The sequence below is a fragment of the Carcharodon carcharias genome, chromosome 3 (assembly GCF_017639515.1).
Source record: "Carcharodon carcharias isolate sCarCar2 chromosome 3, sCarCar2.pri, whole genome shotgun sequence".
In the NCBI taxonomy this organism is placed as follows: Eukaryota; Metazoa; Chordata; class Chondrichthyes; order Lamniformes; family Lamnidae; genus Carcharodon; species Carcharodon carcharias.
The window spans coordinates 199376420-199386929 of record NC_054469.1 but is presented as its reverse complement, the minus strand read 5'-3'; the positions used below and the strand labels follow the sequence as shown (position 1 = coordinate 199386929).

Genomic DNA, 10510 nt, shown 5'->3' with positions numbered 1-10510 from the left:
ACACATGCTGCAGTGCTGTGCCATGTTGTGCTGTGCCATGCTGTGCTGTGCCGTGTTGTGCGGTGCCATGTTGAGCTGTGCTGTGCCATGTTGTGCGGTGCCACGTTGAGCTGTGCTGTGCCATGTTGTGCGGTGCCATGTTGAGCTGTGCTGTGCCATGCTGTGCTGTGCCATGCTGTGCTGTGCCGTGTTGTGCGGTGCCATGTTGTGCTGTGCCATGCTGTGCTGTGCCATGCTGTGCTGTGCCATGCTGTGCTGTGCCATGTTGTGCTGTGCCATGCTGTGCTGTGCCATGCTGTGCTGTGCCGTGTTGTGCTGTGCCATGTTGTGCTGTGCCATGCTGTGCTGTGCCATGCTGTGCTGTGCCGTGTTGTGCTATGCCGTGTTGTGCTGTGCCATGTTGTGCTGTGCCATGCTGTGCTGTGCCGTATTGTGCTGTATCTTTTGTGCTGTGCGGTGTTGTGCTGTGCGGCATTGTGATGTGTCATGTCATGTTGTGCCGTGCTGTGCTGTGCTGTGCCGTGCCGTGTTGTGCTTTGTTTTCCTGTGCAGTGTCATGTCATGCCGTGTTGTGCTGTGTCGTGTTGTGCTGTGTCGTGTCATGCTGTGTTGTGCTGTCATGTTGTGCCGTGTTGTGCTGTGCCATGTCGTGCCATGTTTTATTGTGCTGCGTTGTGCCGTGTTATGCTGTGCCATGTCGTGCTGTGTTGTGCTGTGCCGTGTTGAGCTGCACTGTGTTTTGCAGTGTCGTGTTGTGCCATTTTGTGCTGTGCTATATTGTGTTATGTTGTGCTGTATTCTGTTGTGCCGTGTTGTGCTGTGCTGTGTTTTGCCGTGTAGTGCTGTGCCATGTTTTGCTGTGCTGTGTTTTGCCATGTAGTGCTGTGCCGTGTAGTGCTGTGCCGTGTTGTGCCATGTTTTGTTGTGCCGTGCTGTGCTGTGTTGTGCTGTTCCATGTGGTGCTGTGCCATGTTGTGCCATGTTGTGCAGTGCTGTGTTGTGCTGTGCCATGTTGTGGTGTGCCATGTTGTGCCATGATGTGCTGTGCCACATTGAGCTGTGCCGTGCCATGTTGTGCTGTGCCATGCTGTGCAGTGCCATGTTGTGTGGTGCTGTGCCATGTTGTGTTATGCCATGTTTAGCTATGCCATGTAGTGCTGTGTGGTGCTGTGCCGCGTGGTGCTGTGCCACGTGGTGCTGTGCCGTGTTGTGCTGTGTCATGTCGTGGCATGTTAGAACCATAGAACACTACAGCACAGAAAACAGACCATTTGGCCCTTCTAGTCTGTGCCGAAATATTATTCCGCTAGTCCCATTGACCTGCACCCAGTCCATAACCCTCCAGACCTCTCCCATCCATGTATCTATCTAATTTATTCTTAAAACTTAAGAGTAAGCCCGCATTTACCACGTCAGATGGTAGCTCATTCCACACTCTCACCACTCTCTGAGTGAAGAAGTTCCCCCTAATGTTCCCTTAAATCTTTCCCCTTTCACCCTAAAGCCATGTCCTCTTGTGTTTATTTCTCCTAATCTAAGTGGAAAGAGCCTCCTCGCATTTACTCTGTCTAGACCCCTCATAATTTTGTAAAATACGCTCCAAGGAATAAAGTCCTAAGCTACTTAATCTTTCCCTGTGACTCAACTCCTTAAGACCCGGCAACATCCTAGTAAATCTTCTCTGCGCTCTCTTAATCTTATTGATATCCTTCCTGTAGTTAGGCGACCAGAACTGCGCACAATACTCCAAAGTTGGCCTCACCAATGTCTTATACAACCTCACCATAACATCCCAACTCCTATACTCAATACTTTGATTTATGAAGGCCAGTATGCCAAAAGCTTTCTTTACAACCTTGTCTACCTGTGACACCACTTTCAGGGAACTATGTATCTGAACTCCCAGATCCCTTTGTTCCTCTGCATTCCTCAGTGCCCTACCATTTACTGCATATGTCCTACCTTGGTTTGACCTACCAAAATGTAACACCTCACACTTTTCCGCATTACATTCCATCTGCCATTTTCTGGCCCATTTTTCCAGTTGGTCCAGATCTTCAAGCTTTGAAAGCCTTCCTCGCTGTCCACAACGCCTCCAATCTTAGTGTCATCAGCAAACTTGCTGATCCAATTCACCACATTATCATCCAAATCATTGATATAGACAACAAACAACAATGGTCCCAGCACAGATCCCTGAGGCACACCACTAGTCACAGACCTCCAGTCTGAGAAGCAATCATCCACTACCACTCTCTGTCTTCTCCCACACAGCCAATTTCGAGTCCAATTTACAACCTCTCCATGGATACCAAGTGTCTGAACCTTCTGAAGTAACCTCCCATGTGGGACCTTGTTAAAGGCCTTACTAAAGTCCATGTAGACAACATCCACAGCCTTTCCTTCATCTACTTTCTTGGTAACCTCCTCGAAAAACTCTACAAGGTTCGTTAAACACGACCTAACATGCACAAAGCCATGCTGACTATCCTTAATCAGCCCTTGGCTGTCCAAATAATTATATATCCGATCTCTCAGAACACCTTCCAATAATTTACCTACTACTGACATCAGGCTCACTGGCCTGTAATTACCTGGTTTACTTTTGGAGCCTTTTTTAAATAACGGAACAACATGAGCTACCCTCCAATCCTCCGGCAGCTCACCCGTGGCTAAGGACATTTTAAATATTTCTGCCAGGGCCCCTGCAATTTCTACACTAGTCTCCCTCAAGGTCCGAGTGAATATCATTTCAGGCCCGGGGAATTTATCTACCTTTATTCGCTGTAGGGCAGCAAGCACCTCCTCCTCTTTAATCTCTATATGTTCCATGAAACTACTGCTTGTTTCCCTTCCTTCCTTACACACTATGCCAGTTTCCTGAGTAAATACTGATGCAAAAAAACTGTTTAAGATCTCCCCCATCTTGTGAGGCTCCACACATAGACGACCACTCTGATCTTCATGGGGACCAATTGTGTCCCTTACTATCCTTTTACTCTTAATATACTTACAGAAACCCTTCAGGTTTACCTTCATATTATCTGCCAAAGCAACCTCATGTCTTCTTTTTGCCTTCCTGATTTCCTTTTTTAGTATTTTCTTACATGTTCTATACTCTACAAGTACCTCATCTGCTTCTTGTTGCCTATACCTGCTATACACCTCTCTCTTCCTCTTAACCAAATCGCCAATATCCCTTGAAAACCAAGGTTCCCTATGCCTGTTAACTTTGCCTTTAATCCTGACAGGAACATGCAAACTCTGCACTCTCAAAATTTCGCCTTTGAATGCCTTCCACTTACTGAACACATCCTTGCCAGAAAACAACTTATGCCAATCCACTCTTCCTAGATCATTTCTCATTTCCACAAAATTGGCCTTTCTCCAATTTAGGATCTCAACTCGAGGATCAGACCTATCCTTATCCATAATTAGCTTAAAACTAATGACATTGTGGTCACTGGACCCAAAATGTTCACCTACACATACTTCTGTCACCTGACCTGTCTGGTTTCCTAATAGGAGATCAAGTATTGCATTCTCTCTCGTTGGTACCTCTATATATTGATTTCGAAAACTTTCCTGAACACATTTGACAAACTCCAAGCCATCCAGCCCTTTTACATTATGGGAATCCCAGTCAATATGTGGAAAGTTAAAATCTCCTACTATCACAACTTTCTGTTTCTTACATCGGTCTGCTATCTCTCTATAGATTTGCTCCTCCAATTCTCTCTGACTATTGGGCGGTCTATAATACAATCCTATTAGTGTGGTCACAGCTTTCCCATTCCTCAGCTCCACCCATATGGCCTCTGTAGACGAGCCCTCCGGGCTGTCCTGCTTAAGCACAGCTGTGATATTTTCCCTGACTAGTAATGCCACTCCTCCCCCTTTCATCCCTCCCCCTCTATCACGTCTGAAACAACGGAACCCTGGAACATTGAGCTGCCAGTCCTACCCCTCCTGCAACCAAGTCTCACTAATAGCAATAATGTCGTAATCCCACGTGCCAATCCACGCCCTCAGCTCATCTGCCTTTCCGACAATACTCCTTGCATTGAAATAGATGCACCTGAGAACATTTCTATCACGTTTGGTCCCTTGATTTCTGTCTATACATGCATTCCTCACTTGACCTTTATCCTCCTCCACCTCACTATCTGCTCTAACACTCTGGTTCCCCTCCCCCTGCAAATCTAGTTTAAATATCCCAGAGCAGCACTAGCAAACCTACCCGCAAGGATGTTAGTCCCCCTCCAGTTCAGGTGCAAACCGTCCTGTCAGAACAGGTCCCACCTTCCCTGGAACAGAGCCCAATTGTCAAGAAGCATGAAGCCCTCCATCCTGCACCATCTCCTTAGCCACATATTTAGCTGCATTATCCTCCTATTTCTAGCCTCACCAGCACATGGCACAGGTAGCACTCCTGAGATTGTAACCCTGGAGGCCTGTCCTTCAACTTAGCACCTAACTCCCTGAACTCTCTTTGCAGGACCTCCTCCTCCTTCCTATCCACATCATTGGTCCCTACATGGACCATGACATCTGGCTGCTCACCCTCCCTCCTGAGAATACTGAGAACTCGATCCGAGATATCGCGGACCCTGGCACCAGGGAGGCAACAGACCATCCGGGATTCTCGATCTCTGCCACAGAACCTCCTATCTGTCCCCCTAACTATCGAATCCCCTATCACTACTGCTCTCCTCTTTTCCCTCCTTCCTTTCTGAGTTGAGGGTCCAGTCTCGGAGCCAGAGACGCGACCACTACAACTTGTCCCTGGTAGGTCGTCCCCACCAACAGTATCCAAAATGGTATACCTATTGTTGATGGCTCTTTCTGTCTATTCCCCTTCCCTCTCCTGACAGTCACCCAGCTGCCTGCCTCCTGACTTTTAGGGGTGACTGTCTCCCTGAAACTCCTGTCTATTACTGCCTCTGCCTCCCATATGATCCGAAGTTCATCCAGCTCCAGCTCCAGTTCCCTAACTTGGTTTGTCAGGAGCTGCAGCTGGATGCACCTTTTGCAGTTGTAGTCATCAGGGACAATTGTGCTGTCCCAGACTTCCCACATGCTGCATTTGGAGCACTCGACTGCCCCAACTGCTGCGTCCATTAGCTACTCCTGATTTTCTTAAAGGACTTTACCCGGCCTTACCCCACTGGGAGCAAGCTCGTCCTCAACCTCTGCTCGCCGAAGCCTCTCAAGCCAAAGCCTCAAAGCTCCACTCCTTCACTGGGCCACTCACACACTGGCCGCTCAAAGGCTGGCCGCTCCTCTTCAGCTTCCCCTCCTTTTATTTTCAATCTCCGTGCTCTTTTTCAACTGACCTGCCTTCAAGATTCGCGCTCTTTTTCAAATGTTGAGTGCAAGAGTCCTTTTCCTCGATTCCCTCCTGAGTCGTGGTGACTGCGCTGACTTCTCCCAGAACGCTTCAGTCACTTTTCACCAATGACATCTGTTGTGCTGTGCCATGTTGTGCTGTTCCACGTTGTGCTGTGCCATGTTGTCCTGTGCCGTGTGGTGCTGTGCCGTGTTGTGCCGTGTTGTGATGTGCCGTGTTGTGCTGTGCCCTGTTGTGCTGTGCTATGTTGTGCTGTGTTGTGTTGTGCCATGTGGTGCTGTGTCCTGTTGTGCTGTGCCGTGTTGTGCTTTGCCATGTTGTGCTGTGTTGTGCTGTGCCATGTTGTGCTGTGCCGTGTTGTGCCGTGCCGTGCTTTGCCGTGTGGTGCTGTGCCATGTTATGCTTTGCCATGTTGTGCTGTGTTGTGCTGTGCCCTGTTGTGCTGTGCTGTGTGGTGCTGTGTTGTGCCATGTGGTGCTGTTCCATATTGTGCCATGTTGTGCTGTGCCATGGTGTGCTGTGCCATGTGGTGCTGTGCCGTGTTGTGCTGTGCTGTGTTGTGCTGTGCCTTGTGGTGCTGTGCTGTGTTGTGCTGTGCCGTGTTGTGCTGTGCCTTGTGGTGCTGTGCTGTGTTGTGCTGTGCCTTGTGGTGCTGTGCCGTGTTGTGCTGTGCCGTGTTGTGCTTTGCCATGTTGTGCTGTGCTGTGTTGTGCTGTGCCTTGTGGTGCTGTGCCGTGTTGTGCTGTGCCGTGTTGTGCTTTGCCATGTTGTGCTGTGCTGTGTTGTGCTGTGCCTTGTGGTGCTGTGCCGTGTTGTGCTGTGCCGTGTTGCCCTGTGCTGTGTTGTGCTGTGCCGTGTTGCCCTGTGCCGTGTTGCCCTGTGCTGTGTTGTGCTGTGTCGTGTTGCGCTGTGCCACGTTGTGCCATGTTGTGTTGTGCCGTGTTGCGCTGTGTTTTGCTGTGCCGTGTTGTGCTGTGCCATGTTGTGCTGTGTTGTGTTGTGCCATGTTGTGCTGTGCCACGTTGTGCTGTGCTGTGTTGTGCCATGTTGTGCTGTGTTTTGCTGTGCCGTGTTGTGCTGTGCCATGTTGTGCCGTGTTGTGTTGTGCCATGTTGTGCTGTGCCACTTTGTGCCGTGCTGTGTTGTGCCGTGTTGCGCTGTGTTTTGCTGTGCCGTGTTGTGCTGTGCTGTGTTTTGCTGTGCCGTGTTGTGCTGTGCCGTGTTGCGCTGTGTTTTGCTGTGCCGTGTTGTGCTGTGCTGTGTTTTGCTGTGCCGTGTTGTGCTGTGCCGTGTTGTGCTGTGTTTTGCTGTGCCGTGTTGTGCTGTGCCGTGTTGCGCTGTGTTTTGCTGTGCCGTGTTGTGCTGTGCCGTGTTGTGCTGTGCCGTGTTGCGCTGTGTTGTGTTGTGCCGTGTTGTGCTGTGCCTTGTTGTGCTGTGTTGTGCTGTGCCGTGTTGCGCTGTGTTGTGTTGTGCCGTGTTGTGCTGTGCCTTGTTGTGCTGTGTTGTGCTGTGCCGTGTTGCGCTGTGTTGTGTTGTGCCGTGTTGTGCTGTGCCTTGTCGTGCTGTGTTGTGCTGTGCCTTGTTGTGCTGTGTTGTGTTGTGCCGTGTTGTGCTGTGCCTTGTTGTGCTGTGTTGTGCTGTGCCTTGTTGTGCTGTGTTGTGTTGTGCTGTGTTGTGCTGTGCTGTGCTGTGCTGTGCCGTGTTGCGCTGTGTTGTGTTGTGCCGTGTTGTGCTGTGCCTTGTTGTGCTGTGTTGTGCTGTGCCTTGTTGTGCTGTGCCGTGTTGTGTTGTGTTTTGCTGTGCCGTGTTGTGCTGTGCCGTGTTGTGCTGTGTTGTGTTGTGCTGTGAAGTGCAGTGCCATGTTGCGTTGCACTGTGTTGTACATTCTCGTGTTTTATTGTAAGCAGTGTTCTGTTCCCTCTTCTGATCAGTTGGTCCCTGAGATGAGTTTGAAGAATGTTGGTGTTTCTCCCCTCAAGTTCACTCAATGATCTGTTAAATTTTGCATTATAACACAATTTATTTTCCTTTTCTGTCCGATCTTGCATGGAGCAGCTTTTCTGTTCCCTGTCAAGAAACAATTGATGTTTCTGCCAACCTGAGCGGTACACATGTCCCTGGCAGTAAGACACCAAACAGTGCACGTTACTCTGCAGAAATCTTTCCATTTCAAACACAAGGTTTTCCATGGCTGACAAGCTCCTGTCATGCCTAACAAAGATGGTAAGTGCCAGGAAGGCCTAGGCTTGTTGGCATTGGCTCTATCTGCAAATACAGACATGAATAAATTTATCCTTTTGAGGCTCCTTTACTACCTTCAAATACCATCAACACTGTGACAAGAGTAGAGGCTGCATTCCGTTCTTAATGGAATTCTGCTGGGAGAGAAATTGCACTGTGCTTATTTAGGAATCACCAATTAAATCATATAGAATGAAAGGCTTTCATACAAAAAGACCTGTGGTGTGAGTGAAGGATGAATTTGTTGGTTTGAAGGTTTTGAGAAAACTGAACATCACAAAGTCGTAGTATAAAGCAACCAGTGATCTCTGTGGTTCTTATCCTGTCGGGGCAACCTGAATGTTACCAAGAGGACCGATGTAATAAGACTCATGTCATTTTTAAAACTGCAGCAAATTGAAGTGAGTAAGAGCATTACATCCAGCTGGTTGTATCACACATCAAATAAAGTTACCGTTTTTGCCTAGTCCAAAACCGCACAGGCAGCGAAATACAGATGTGGAGTCATGGCTTCAGCTTATCTGTTCACTCAGCTCTTGTTGAAAATTCATTGAAAACCCTACTGACTTTAATAACTTTAACACATTCGCACAGAAAATGGATATCTCCTGTAAAATGAAGGTTCTTGACATTAGGTTTTCCAGTTGAAGTGATGTCACTGCTGGTAAGATTTCATTTAGTGGTAGTGTTACAATATTGGCATTCAGAAAATTGTACACAAAGCAAAAAACATGCCAAACACACACATACAAAATTTGGATGCATAGTGCATATTTCTTGGCATTACGAGTGGCCTTCTTAGCAGGCACACAGTCAGCTTCTACCAGAAGTTAACAGAGTTGGCAGATCATGCTGTGAATCAGCATGCAACACTGATTTGTCATCACCAATGCCATTTTGGAGTTCAGTGCTCCAGCTAATACTGCCTCTTAATAACGCATAGCTGAATACATGTTCGGCAGTAGGAAGGAACTTTCCCACCCACTAAATGATATTTAAAGGGATCATTAACTACTTTCAGGTTAGTTGCTACTTGATTTCCGCTGGCTGTTGCTACAATTGTACAAGTTTCTATGTTTTCTAGAGCCCTTTAAAACTCATGAAGTCCACAGGAAGCAGTGTTGACAGGTGCTGAAGGATTTGGTCCTGACTTCAAGGCCTCAGCACAAACCAGTTGCTCCCAGGCATGGATGCAGCAGTAGGTATTAACTTTGGATACAGCATGACTGGGAGAATGAGCAGTGGCCACATGGACAGCACAAGCTACTAGAAGAGGGAGGAGGAGGAAGGGAAGAAGGGCTCTCAATCAGAAGACATATCTGCCCAGGATGCTCAGGGAGTATTTCTTCCACCTGAACCTCTGTGAGGAACAGTGTGTGAGAGACATCGCTGCTTCGCTAAAGATGTCGCCACTGAAATCTTCTGCAAGCACAAGTGAAACTACTGAGCAGGGCAAGGAGAGCATTGTCAGTGAAGGCAGTTGTGGTAATGACCCTCTATGAGCCAGGATTCTCCCCGGCTGGATCTGGAGGTATTTACCACATCTCGCAGTTTTCCCTCTAGCGTTGTGCGTGGGAAATCACTGACACTTTCCATTCAAACAGAGCTGACTACATTTCATCCTGCCTTGGCAGAGATCTAGAGGTGAAGCACACACGCAGCTTTACAAGGGTTGCAGGCTCCCCCATGGCATAGTATGCCATTGACTGCATCCATGACCTTTGTGGGCACCACATGACAAATCTGAGATGTAAAGGATTCCATTCCCTCAATGCCCAAATGGTGGGCGACCATACGTACCAGGGTACCCGGCATGATGCTTTTACTCTGTGGTAGTCTGCTGTACCATTTGCATTTGAGCCATCACAACAAGCCAGAGAGTAGTTACTGGGTGACAAGGGCTATCATTGAGAATATGATGCACACATGGTAGCTTGCGCACACTGAAAGCCATGCTGATACAGCAATGTGATAGAGCAAAGCACTGGCATGCTGAAACAACACTTCTGCTGCTGGACTACTCTGGAGGGACCTTGCAGTACTCAGTTAAGCAGGTTTCAAGATCTGTTGTCCAGCCCTTGCCACCAGCTGTATGGTGAACAGTTACAGAGTAAAGGGAGTGTGGGGGAAGAGAAAGAAAGGAGCAACCCAGATAGCTCTTGTCTGGCCAGATTGCCTATGAACAACATACCCGACTGTAATACCAGTGAACACAACCCCGATTCTCCATCACTAAACAGTCCCTCTCCTTACCACCCCTAGGATATTGTCAATTACAGTGTCCTCTTGACCCCAATTCAAAAGTAAAAGCCACCAAACATAAGCATTCCAAGCAATATTTATAAGTCAAACCATACCAAATTGTATAAAAAAGGTCAACTAATCGTCCCTGAGCATTCCCTGAGTGTGTGTCAGTCCACTCTGTTTGAAGGTAACAGTGGAGGGAGACTGTGGGATGTTGCAAATATTTCCAGCTCTAACCTGGAAGGACCCTGACACATAATGAAGACGCCTTATACACAGTTCTTCGCAGAGATTTAGGTAAGTGCATTGCTCCCTTTTCTCCCTCCTCCTCCCACTCACTTGTGGCAGTTTGTCCTGCCCAGCGTAGCCTCTGCAATATTGCTAATCAGTGCTACCCCAGTGGCTCTAGCAATGCTGGTGAAAACTGCTGTGGGCTTTCAGTCAGGGAGACTGCAGATGGCCTTGGAGGATGATCTTGAGCAACCCTGACCTTAGAAGGATCAACTGCAGACTTGCAGCATTTTTGCACGGGCAGCAGCAGTCAGGGTTAGGGTTAGCTGGCTAACAGGAAACAGCAAAGGTTCTGAGAGAATAGCAGTGTTGACTGGAGGGATTTTGTCCTCCACAGGTTTGTGTTGCATGAGTCACTGCCGCTTCCCAGGAGCTGCGTCTCAG

At 48.2% G+C, this 10510-nt stretch overlaps 1 protein-coding gene across 1 annotated transcript; it reads right to left on the bottom strand.

The window, feature by feature from the left end:
* Positions 1 to 489: 489 nt before the first annotated feature.
* Positions 490 to 1221, bottom strand: LOC121276070 (histidine-rich glycoprotein-like). Its single transcript, XM_041184008.1, has one exon. The coding sequence runs from the start codon at positions 1219 to 1221 to the stop codon at positions 490 to 492; it is 732 nt and encodes a 243-aa protein (XP_041039942.1).
* Between the last annotated feature and the right edge of the window lie 9289 nt (positions 1222 to 10510).

What these genes read in the sequence shown, in the direction of transcription:
- LOC121276070 (XM_041184008.1), bottom strand. Translation starts at nt 1,221, where the DNA reads ATGACACAGCACAACACGGCACAGCACCACGTGGCACAGCACCACGCG.